At 53.6% G+C, this 11,272-nt stretch overlaps 6 protein-coding genes across 6 annotated transcripts; 1 reads left to right on the top strand and 5 right to left on the bottom strand.

Annotated features, from left to right (window-relative positions):
• Positions 1–67: 67 nt before the first annotated feature.
• On the bottom strand, positions 68–1,190 carry Z520_04821 (uncharacterized protein; the record flags this gene model as incomplete). The annotated part of the gene is made up of 2 exons (XM_016775325.1): positions 68–166; positions 261–1,190. 2 exons carry the CDS (start codon positions 1,188–1,190, stop codon positions 68–70), a joined length of 1,029 nt encoding a protein of 342 aa, XP_016633368.1.
• A 431-nt stretch (positions 1,191–1,621) lies between these two features.
• On the bottom strand, positions 1,622–2,818 carry Z520_04820 (uncharacterized protein; the record flags this gene model as incomplete). The annotated part of the gene is made up of 2 exons (XM_016775324.1): positions 1,622–2,473; positions 2,528–2,818. The coding sequence occupies 2 exons, from the start codon at positions 2,816–2,818 to the stop codon at positions 1,622–1,624; spliced, it is 1,143 nt and encodes a 380-aa protein (XP_016633367.1).
• A 537-nt stretch (positions 2,819–3,355) lies between these two features.
• On the top strand, positions 3,356–4,759 carry Z520_04819 (uncharacterized protein; the record flags this gene model as incomplete). Its single annotated transcript, XM_016775323.1, has 1 exon — positions 3,356–4,759. The coding sequence occupies one exon, from the start codon at positions 3,356–3,358 to the stop codon at positions 4,757–4,759; it is 1,404 nt and encodes a 467-aa protein (XP_016633366.1).
• A 45-nt stretch (positions 4,760–4,804) lies between these two features.
• Z520_04818 (uncharacterized protein) lies at positions 4,805–6,157 on the bottom strand (the record flags this gene model as incomplete). Its single annotated transcript, XM_016775322.1, has 3 exons — positions 4,805–5,924; positions 5,978–6,029; positions 6,088–6,157. The coding sequence occupies 3 exons, from the start codon at positions 6,155–6,157 to the stop codon at positions 4,805–4,807; spliced, it is 1,242 nt and encodes a 413-aa protein (XP_016633365.1).
• Positions 6,158–7,420: 1,263 nt separating this feature from the next.
• Positions 7,421–7,834, bottom strand: Z520_04817 (uncharacterized protein; the record flags this gene model as incomplete). The annotated part of the gene is made up of 1 exon (XM_016775321.1): positions 7,421–7,834. The coding sequence occupies one exon, from the start codon at positions 7,832–7,834 to the stop codon at positions 7,421–7,423; it is 414 nt and encodes a 137-aa protein (XP_016633364.1).
• A 349-nt stretch (positions 7,835–8,183) lies between these two features.
• On the bottom strand, positions 8,184–10,872 carry Z520_04816 (uncharacterized protein; the record flags this gene model as incomplete). The annotated part of the gene is made up of 2 exons (XM_016775320.1): positions 8,184–9,000; positions 9,119–10,872. The coding sequence occupies 2 exons, from the start codon at positions 10,870–10,872 to the stop codon at positions 8,184–8,186; spliced, it is 2,571 nt and encodes an 856-aa protein (XP_016633363.1).
• Between the last annotated feature and the right edge of the window lie 400 nt (positions 10,873–11,272).

Below are 11,272 nucleotides of genomic sequence, written 5' to 3'. Positions count from 1 at the left end.
GTGCCAATAGTCCACAAGTCTCGGGTCAGAGCCGCCAGAGGATGTCTTTGCCTATGTTCGACTACCGTTAGTGCTCGCCGTGCTTTCTCACCAATTTCTTCAAGATCCCCATGGCGCCAGATTTATAGCTGCCCCCAAAGATAGCGTAATGGTTTAGGTGATGGTACTGCAGAAAGGAGATCAGTCCTGTGTCAGAGTGGAGGTCGCGGGCCATCATGGAATCGAAACCGTGGTTCTGGAAAGGGGGGATGAATGCTTACACTTTCATATAGCGATACCCTATCCTCATACTCACTGGCCGGCTCCGTCTTGGGCACCATCTCATGATACTCGTCCCAGAACGACGACGGAAACCCGCCAAACATGCGCATGATGCCGAAATCATACTCGTTGTGCGCGTAGCAGGACGACGGGTCAAAGGCCACGTCCTCTGTCGGTCCGGGCATGTCCGGAGATTCTGCACCGTCGCGGCCAACGAAGCTGCCCTTGGACTTGTTGCCTGACCACAGATCGCCGTGCACAACGACGGGTATGATCCCGTCCGCACCACCCAGATGGTCGCTACTAAGCAGCTTCGGCACCACCTCGTGGACGGTCCTTTCCACGACCCGGCGCAGCTCTGCATCTCTCCCGTTATTCTCCTCCGCCTTGTCGAGGATCGCGAGGAGCCGCCGTTTCGCGAAAAACTCTGCCCACGACGAGGTGAATGTGTTGTCCTGTGGCGTATCCCCGCAGCACGTTGGGACCGGGAATCCAAATTGAGGTGAATCGTAGCCCTCCGGGACGGGAGCGGGGGTCGTGTGTAACTTCGCGAGTTTTTGGGCAAGAGACATTCCACTGCCTCTGCTACTACCGCTTCTGGTCCTCGACGACGATAGCCCTCGTCCATTTAGGTCCAGAAATTCCGTAGCGAGAAAGTATCCTCCTCCCCCACCTTTCTCCAATTTGCCCCAGGCCAAAGACTTCGGAGAGAGGCTGGGCACGGCATGGTGAATGGCGTTGAGGGAGGCGTGCTCCCCCTGAAACATGACATCCGCGCCTGGAGAGCGGGACTGTTTGACGAAGATGGACGTGGTGGACGTGGTGATACGGTATGTCGATGCAAAGCCAGAGCCGCCGTGGGTGGAAATCTGGGCGGTGCTGGCGTCGAGGTGGAGAGCGCGTGCAATGGCTGGATCTATGCCGGGCATCTTGGTCACAGCAACCTTGGGAAGGGATCGAGTGCTGGTGCTATAAGCCTGTGTCTCTCAATTGCATTGCATTCACCCTAAGTATCATACGTTGAGCATATGCAGGGTCGTGGACTGACGCTGAATGACGTAGTTGTGTATACCGCGCAATTGCACGGTCTTCGGGCTATTGTTTCCCGGACGAGGCTGAAGTCCCATGTGCAATATCTGATCAATCTGGTATTTTCTGTAGGTCTCTACTCTGGGAGATTTATACAGCACTCCATCCTTACTCCATAAGTGGTCCTTGATCAAGCCTGTGTCTCCGTTTGTATTTGCCGCTCCCTTCGGTTCAGCGACCCTATTCCCTCTATGTGCATCCAGCTTAGAAGCGCCTTCGCTATGCATCAATGCAGTCATTCAATCAAGCAATCCTCTCCACATAACATCTGCTACCTCCGTCCAGTGCCCTTAGGCTTGGCTTTCCCCTCCGCGTCACTATTCACGCCGCTCGCTGTTCCACTGTCTGTCCCTCCACCACCAGCTCGTTTCTTTTGGCGCAGCGTCTGGCCCTGTCCCTTAAAATGAGGCTTCACTTCATCGCCGCCAACGGGCTCCCCGTTTTCGTCCCGCTTGCGCAACGGTTTGACTTCGTACCCAAAAAACAGCTTTCCAGGTGCCAGACGCAAGGGTTGGGGTCCATTTGTTCTTCTCGGCGGTGCAGGGTTGGCGGCATTCGTGGACACTCCGCCTACAGGTGTAGATGCATTGGGTGTGGGAGCTTTCGATCCCTTCTTCGAACTGAGCTTATGGCCCTCCGAAAGGAAATGTGAGGAGACAGCGCGAGCACCGGCAGCAGCTGTATTTGACGAAGGGGCTATGCTTCCGTAATTGATTGATTGTGCCATGGTTCCCTGGAAATGTACTGGTCCACCGTGTGGCCTTCCCACGCCACTTCGAGGTGTGCTTGTCCCACTCGTTCGCTCCGGAGGAACGTATCCAATGGGGGTGGCAAAGTCGACTTCCAGATCAGTCTCCATAGTCACGATAGAGTGCGAATCTGTGTCTGGCTTGATATCCAGTACGGCAATATCGTACGTCTGATCATTGTATTCGAACGTAAAGATGTCACCCTTTGTCAGACAGGAGAAATTGCGGAATGCGTTTTCGAGGACGGCTCGTGGATCTGAGATGTCGAGGAATGCGGGCGACTGAGGTTGGAGCTTGATAAACTTGCCGGGAGGGAGATCTGTGGACTTAACCTGAAGAAGGTCGCCGGGATCCAACTCGAGAGTTTTCATCAACTATCCCCAAATGTCAGCTTGTATCTTTGCAGCTCCGTAGGCCAGCGCGCATACCCATTGTGGCAAGTATATTCTCCCTTCCTCTGCGATGAATTCAAGAACACCAGCATGGGTACTCTTTTCTTTATTCCCGTTTATCAGCTCGAACACCATGGGATATGTAATGTGGAGCCTTGTCAGCTTGTCCAGTGCCGAAGGAGGCATGAACACCTTTCCACCATAGTTGACATTCTTCCGATCAGGCCCGCTCATCATGACCACTGGGTAGCAGCGGTAGTATTCGTCGAACCGGCCCATCGAGCGGCCAAAGGGCGGAGGACCCCGTATGAAGGACGGGTAGTCCATCGGATCGTGGTAGAAAGACTGAAGATGTTGGCTATTGCAGACGTAGACCTCATACTGAGAACACTTACCATTTAGACCGTTCTGGCTTTTCTTTTCCTAATGTGAGAGGAGGTTCGAGAGATACAGGACAGGACAGCGCACGCTGTTAGAGATCAAGGAAGGGAGATCAAGGGTGGCAATGATGCGGGGCGACGCAACTTGGAGGTATAGTGCAGGGGCCGATGAGAGAGTGGTCCAGGGTCGGTGATGTGTGGTTCTAGAAGAGGATATTCAGTAGAAATGACCGAGTTGAAGAGGGAGCAAGGACGAAGTGCCTGTGAAGGTGGTGAAATGAATGTCGCGAGACCAGTCCAGGCACCGTCTGCGGCGGGACGTGGTGACGCAGCTTCGTTGGTGCCGCGGCCGCGGGTCGGAGAAGTTACTGGACAAAATCAATCGACCAACTTCACAAGTTCAGCCACAAGGCAGGACAACCTCTACTGCTCGAGACTGTGCTAGTTGTCACAACCACTTCTCTTCCAGTTACATGCAACAACTATGGCCTACAACGCGCCTCGCGCCAAACGGGCAGCCGAAGACTATGTCCGCACCACTTCCCACTCCCACGATGACTTCTACGGCCAACCTACCAAAAAACCGCGCTTCGATGTGCGCAACCCCTCCGCCCTTGCTCCTGATGCATTAGAGGAAGATGCTATTCTGGAAGCAGATGTCATCGGCGCACGTGGTCAGCAGGTGAAACGCGGCGCAGTAAACATCGATGGCTACGATTCGGACTCGGAAAATGACAACTTTGACGCGCGCGCCGACAGAAAAGCTAAAGCGAGTACAAGAGCTGAGAAGGACAAATCCAAGGAGGAAGATGAAAATGACATGTTCGCTGATCTAGACGAGGACTTCAAAGATGGAGACGATTCAGAAGGCGACGCCGGGCGAAGAGGTGGCAAAAAGAAGGCAGTCCGATTCATTGATGAAGACGAGATAGAAGGGCAGATTCAAAATTCAAAAAGTGGCGGACACGTCTCTGCTGATTTCTCCCTGAACGTACGGGGAAAGGGAAAGGCAAAAGAAGAGGACGACGAGGTTGAGAGCAGCAGTGAAAGTGAAGTGGACGATGAAATACGAGCAAGTACAGGCGAGCTCGATCCCGAGCTTGGAGCCGGGAGCAAAAAGTCCCATGCTCCCAAGTTGGATGCTTTCAACATGCGTGCAGAACAGGAGGAAGGCCGCTTTGACGACCAGGGGAATTATGTTCGAAAAGCAGCTGATCCTGACGCTATTCACGACATCTGGCTCGAAGGCATGTCGAAGAAGGAAATGAGAAGGGCAAAAGAGGCTGCCGACAAACGGGAAGAAGAGCGAAGAAAACGAGACTTGGAGGAGGATGCAAAGTCAACCGGCGATGTTCTGGCTGAGCTCATTCCGCTGCTTGACCGAGGCGAAACCGCACTGGAGGCCCTCGCTCGCCTCGGAAAGGGCAAAGACAAAAAGTCCAAATGGCAACCGAAGAGCAAGCAGAAGAGACCAAATGGTGGGCCAGAAGGGCACCCAGCAGCAGAAGATGAGGCCGCGGAGAAGGCTCGAAAGGCAAAGGTCGAAAAGATCAGCAGTGCAGCGGCTATCTTATTAGGCAGAGGCCAAGCAGAGGTCTACGACACAGAAAGAGAACTGCTCATTCGACAATATCTAAGAGAAACTGGTAATGAGTGGAACGATCCCCCACAGCCCGACGACATAGATGCCCAAGCCAATACTGATGATTCCACGGCTCAACTCTGGGAGTATAGGTGGACTGACGCCAGAGACGGTGGAGCGATAAACGGGCCGTTCGATGGCCATGCCATGAAGCAATGGAATGATGCTGGCTACTTCGGCGAAGGTGTTGAATTCCGTAGGAAAGACGGTGGTGGCGATTGGACCAGAGTGGCCGACTTCGCCTGATGAGGATGATGTTGATGTTGTGCGATATTCCCAATAATTGACTTCCTAAGCGTGGAATATTCCCGTGTCCGTGGGGCCTTGTTCGCCTTCGACAGCAGCCGCCAACGTGTGGTGGAATGTCATGACTCGCCAATTGAGCTCTCGACGCCAGAACAGCCCGTACCCCAGTCTATTGCCGCCAGGTTCGGAGCACAGGCCACCGCTGCCTGGCATCTTCCGAGCGAAAATACAGGCTCGGAATCTCGAATGGATCATAGCCATCGCACAGCACACACATGGTTCGTGTGTCAGATAGATGTCGAGTCCACTGCAGAGATAACCTTCGGTCCGGGAATTCGCTCGTTTCTCTGACGCAGCCTCGTTTACATTGTTCTCGAGAACGACATTGGCCAGTCCAGAGGTAACGTCACGGAGGATCTGTTCGTCGTCTTCATATTGACTTTCAACAGGTGTGAGAGCCTGGCCAGACGGAGTCTCAGTGCATGTGTCCTTGAACTTGAGGTGACCCCCGGCTCTGATGCGTCGACGAAGTTCCTTGTTGGCAACCATGGCGACAGCACGCATGACGGCGTGATATTCGGGTCTTCCTTCTCCTTTGTTTGCCATCAGCGACTGATGGATCCCTGGATCATCTGACCACCAACGAGCATCGCCAGCAACCGCAACCACTGTTGCAGTTTCCGGTTCGACCACAACGGCACCAACGCCTCTCCCATGGCCGAGCTCCCTGGATGCATCGGCAGCCCGCCTTGCGAGCTCCATGTATGTGTCTGCGGCCGGGACCTCAAGGAGGGTTCGCATCCGTCGAAGATGGTGAAGGGGTGGAGCATCCTGGAGGACTTGTGCTGCAGGGTTGTAGATTGATGGCCAATACCGTTCCGTCCAGAGGGCAGCCTGCTCTGCACTCAGAGGTGCGTGGCGTGGGACTACAGCATCGAAGCAACGAGGGAGACCTTCAACATCGATGTGTGGCACAAGCGTGGCCTTGATATCCTCCCATGAAACGACGGTGTTTGGCACCAACAGAAAGACGGTTTGAAGGCCTCGTGCGTCATAATCACGGCGCCATGTCAAGTCCAGAGGGAGATGTGTGAGAGAGCATACACGTCGAAAGTGACTGAATGAAGGGTGCTTGCCGCCGCTAGGAATGACGGGCTTGACGATGCTGGTCACCGTGGTCAGCTCTGATTCACTTATCAAGGTCTTGAAGTTACCTACCCGAGTGCTTTGCTCGTCAACTTGGCCGGTATCTCGATGACGAATGCCTGGACTGGATGACAAGAATTAATTCAGAGACCTTCGGGAGAGGGGAGGAGAAGGGGCTGTACCGAACACTTCCTCGGAGCGATTTTCGTGAACCGTCTTCAATGGCTCGAGGAATGAGACTTGTTCCGCCATGTCTGGAGGCCGCTGAGGTTTGGATGCATCGTAGAGTAGAGAGGTAGTTCTGCAAAGCTGGAGACGAAGAAGAGAAGGGAGAAGAGATTGAGAGATGGGAGGCAGTTTCCTCTTCTAGTGATGATTAACAAAGGCAATCGCACAGTTGCGCCTGCCGTAAAAGCAAGTGACCCGCTCGCAAAGTGAGAGATGGAAGCGACGACAAGGCCTTGTCAAGGTGCAAACGAGGAAATGGCGAACCTCTTTGACTTCTCCAGGCGACGACGGTGGGAGTCAAGCATTAACCCTCACCACTACCACTCGTGGAAGGGGAAGAAAGGAAGTCTATATACAGTATGAAAGAAAAAAAGGACAATTTACAACACCCAGGTGAGTAAATCAATGTACTAGTATCACTTATCACTTGTTCCAAGCCATTTTAATTTTTTGTCGAGTCAATTATTGCAGACAGTGAAAGGAAAGTGAACTCGGAGGCTTGGCGGACTAATGTTGTTCCGCAAAAGAGACTCAAGACTTGTCAATCATTTGGCAGACAATGAGCCAAGTTGGATATTATGATCAGCCATCCTCCGACATACATGTCCTAATCTAAGCCGACACTTCCTCTCATCACCATGACCATCCCCTGTCATGGTCACAGGTGGCATACATAGCAGACAAGGCTGTGCAGCTTCACCAGCATGACCATTATCACTTCCTCACTTCGGGCCTTCACCTTTTCTTCCCCATCGAGTGACAATGCCCCTTGAAACCCTACTCCCGCAAGAACCCGTGGTAGATAGCATGAGACTGGAACCAAATTCCCATTGTCGAGACTGAGAGATCGTGTCAAGCTGGCGGCAATGAGGCAATACGTCTCTCGCATGATATAGTGGCGTGCTCGTTCTTAGCTGGGCTCATGTTTCCAGCCAGTTGCCTGCCTCGCTGTTGGAGTGGGAGATTGGAGGCGTCGAGATTTAATGCTTCCACATGCTCCCTGAATCCATGCCGTAGAGGTCGACGACGTGCCCAGGTGAATAGCCTTACCAAAGGTCGTTCCCCTCGTGGTTCCACGTTAATTGTACAGGGTTGTCTGAGCCATCATGGGGTAGTCGATCAGATGAGAGTATCCAGAGCCCAAGCACAGCTGGTGTCCCACTTTTCATCCAGTCTTTGGGTCAAGCCTAACCCTGTCTCCTCTCATGGCTCGACGTCGTCGTATGGGCTCTTTTCCCCTGGTATCTTCCGATCCATCATGGCGTGCCCCCCTCGGGTGGTACCGATTCAAGTCTCCAGCTTCAACGTCAATACAAGTAGACTCACATACGCCGCAATGCTCAGTGCCGTCAGCGCAATGACCACATTGCCACTGGTGCGAAACCTCTTCCTGCCCAGCCCATCGTCCCCGACCTCATTGAAGAACTGTCTATTCCCCTGCTGTCTGCGATAGGCACTAACTAGGAGCAAGCCGACGGCGTAGGCCGCGAAGAGCGCGCCGATGGAGTAGAACTCGGAGGTGAAGATCTTGAGGACGACGAGGGCGAAGGAGAACTGCGAGAGCGAGGTGCGGATGTACGCCCCTTCAAAGGTGCGTTGTGCGGCGCGGATTTCGACGAGCTCATCGTTAGTGAGGTCGACGGAGCGGGCACGGTGCATGCGCAGCCGGAACCGGTCTTCGGGGTGGCGGGAGGTGAACATGCTGGAGAGATAGGGACAAGGCTGGGTGCAGGTTCAGCGTGACCATTGTCCTACGTGAACGGGAGCGTTGTCGATGGATATAACTTGGAGAAGTTGTAGGGGACGAAACTTTGCTGGAAACTTTGCTGCGATGAACCGCTCACAGGTTTGTTGTGCGTCCGAATCACGTCATTGCCTCGGGTTTACATACAACAAATATCATCCCCACGAGAGTCACATATACGTACCTACAAGTAAAGCACATAGTACATCATCGCCTGCTAATGAGCACAGAGGCAAAGTTTCGATCCCTTCCACCGTATGGACAGACAATTACTCTTGACCATGGCTACTTACATAGGTGCACACACTATTCCGCGCCGCCAGAGTCAAAATCTATAAGCGCATCGCTCAGAATCCGCAAGATGTGACAGAACTCCATCACATTGTAGCGTGTTCCCACATCTTCCAGTAGATAGACATACTCGAGGAGTACCCTCCTTGCCGAGGCGTAGCCGCCATTTTGGACGACGCCGGAGAAAGAGATCGGTCCACCATTCTGGATGAATCCCTTCGCCGCGCACATTGCAGAGTCCATGCCCATGTCAATGTCGGTACTGGAGGTGCTGTAGCTGGTAAAGCCGACTTCACCCACGAGGTTCCAATCCACTTGGTCCAAAAGTTCAAATGCCTCGGGTTGTCTCTGTGCTTGTTGCTGCTCTGAGTTCTCTGTTTCGTCCGGCTGGGGCATCACGAAGACGTATAGACCAAGCACTAAAGCGGCATGCACCAGAGCGATCTCCGCTTCATAGGACGTCCCATCAATGGGCCGCCGTTTCGACATACACGAGAAGATCTGTGCGGCATGAAGACACGCTCGGCGAGCAGCGGCCGTCGCGGACCAGGTCGCGATATCGTCGAGGGCATTCTTTGCGCTTTCTGCTCCTTCCCGGCCGGAGGCGATTTCGAAGACTCCAAGGTCCGCCGTCATCGAGATGTTCAAATGGTGCCAGAAGGCCTCGCAGTTGGGATTGATAATGCACATGGTTTCACCGTACGACCTCCACATCTTCATGAGGAATGGGGCAATCGAGGCGGCGTGTTCATCGTGGGCAAAGATCTCAGCTGGGACCGGAAGGTTTGACTGCTCAGACGTGAGAAGAGTACAGCGGTATCTTGCTTCCACTCTGCAAGAGGTTTCGAATTAGCAATGCCGATCAGAAGAGCGCCGGTAATTGGAGTTTACAAGGAATGGGTTTGCACAAGAGACCGCCCTGAGAGCTCCCGGTGACGGATGAAACTTACATTCGAACCCAGACTGTTGAAAAAAGACCGAAGAATCCTATTGCACTAGCATCCGAGGCTGGGGGAAGAATGGCTGAAGCTAGCTGCGGGATCATCAGAGGCATGATGGTCAATGAGCCGGCGTCGACCATCTGAGACCATCGTCTTTCGGTGGCGGCTTGGAACAACTCTGTCTTGCAAGGGAAATAGAAATGCAGCTGCTCGGTCCGTATGATGGGATTATGATCGTCGAGGGCCGAGAAGAACGAGTCAGACATTATGAGGCACACAATCAATCTTTTGGTCGATTCTATGCGTGTCCAAGCCCTCCACATGGCCACGTTGTCCAAGGTCTGAAATAGGGCCGAAGACAGCTGTTCGCCTTCTTGAGGGGCAAAAAGCCCATGCTGCTGGGCAGCGTTGATTGTCTCGTTGTAAAGGAGCCGAGAATGTTCGGAAAGTGGCTGCTTGGGATTGATTGCGGCCAGGGACAACAACAGGACTGAAGCGGCCATGGTGGTCAAAAATTCCCCCAATTGGGCCCCTTTCTGCGAGCTCACAACCAGGTCGCGGCGGCATCTCTCAATGGCGTCGCCGAGATGAGAGATCACAAATCGCTTCGCGCGGACCGAGTCCAACATTGTCAAGCCCATCAGGCACATGGGGAACAAGAGGGTGCTGGAGGTTTTCTTTGCGGAGAATGTTGGTTCGTGAATGAACGGCATCAGGTGGTGGAAACGACGGAAGAAGACGTCGAGGCTGATGTCCAGGATCTGCGTCGAGGGAAACTTTGCAGGCGCGCAGCTAGATTGACTTTGGGAGTCACTCGCACTGGTGCTTCTGATGCTCGCTTCAACTCCTCTGCTTGCTTTTTGCCAAAATGATATGTCCAAAGGCGCGCAGTCTTCGACCAATCTCGCCCTCCGTTCCTCGTCCAGGCCCCATCTCGATTCTGGGACCTCGCCTAGTGCACTATTCCCTTCGAGCCCCGTCGTGGCTGGCTGGGAGAATATGTTCTCCTCCTGAAACGAGGCAACATCACGCCAGAGAGTCTGGATCAGTTGTCGAGGCGTTTGTTTCTTGGTTGGCCACAGGCTTGCTATTTTGGCATATCTTTCATCGGATATGTTGTCCTTGGGCGGCGAATGCAGCGTGTGCCGGGGTCGGTAGGGGGAGAGACTAAGCCGTGCATCATTCGTAAAACTCATGAAATCAAATTGTGACAGATCGTCCCATACGTTGGCGGCCAGAGGCAGATCTTGAGGCCCCAGCCAGTCTTCAAAGCCTTCCAGTGGAGCTACAGCCCTTCGATCCACCAGATTATCGGGCCCGATCAAGGGCCTGGCTCGTTGGGAGGAGGCCTGAATGTTCGGTTGATCTTGCAGATTCCCCGTATTCTGTTTTTGACTGCCTATGGTGTTTGACGGATTGTCGTCGTTCAAGCATTGCGCGTGCATCGAACCGGCCGGACGACCATCTCGACGCAGTTGAGAAGATGGACTTGGGAGCCTATCCACTAGCTCATCTCCGTGCGCCGTTTGCAAACTTGTCTCTGGCGAAGGGGACCCGGTCTGCTTTTCAGAGGCCGAGGCCGAGTGGTGGTTCCTGACATGTCGTATGAGCACGTCGCTCCGCGCGTACTCGCGGCCGCAGTGCGCGCATTTGAACGGTTTCTCCCCCGTGTGAGCTCTCTGGTGACGCTTGAGATGTTCGGCTTTGCCAAATTTCCTTTCGCAATACAGGCATTTCTTGTTACGCAGAGCCTTGGTCGCCATCTGAGGCGGATGTTCTAAGGCTCGGTCTGTGCTGGCATGAAAACGGGTGAGGTTCAACGAGAAAAGGATTCCTCCCGATCTCTTCCATGAATGCCGCGACGAGGCCACTTCCGGCGAGCAAGGAGCCCCATCATGAAGGTGGCAGGAAATGCAGGAAGCAAGGAGCTAAAGTCTGGTCTACAGCCCAACCAGAGCAGAGCAAAAAAATGGAAACAATTGCCCCGTGGTTGTCAGATTGCGGAGCTGCTCCACATCCCCAGAATCGCGATGAGGCCCCTTTTTCCCCAGCTGAAGACTCAAGAGTTATACCTACCTAGGTACATGTTTATTAGAGATTCCTTCCTATGTTTCCTCCGTATGCTGCATATACATAAACAAAGCCGAGGCCAGGGCGGTACGG

Source organism: Fonsecaea multimorphosa (genome assembly GCF_000836435.1).
Source record: "Fonsecaea multimorphosa CBS 102226 unplaced genomic scaffold supercont1.8, whole genome shotgun sequence".
NCBI classification, from domain to species: Eukaryota; Fungi; Ascomycota; class Eurotiomycetes; order Chaetothyriales; family Herpotrichiellaceae; genus Fonsecaea; species Fonsecaea multimorphosa.
Note: the sequence above shows the minus strand (reverse complement) of the source record. Positions and strands in the feature narration are given on the sequence as shown.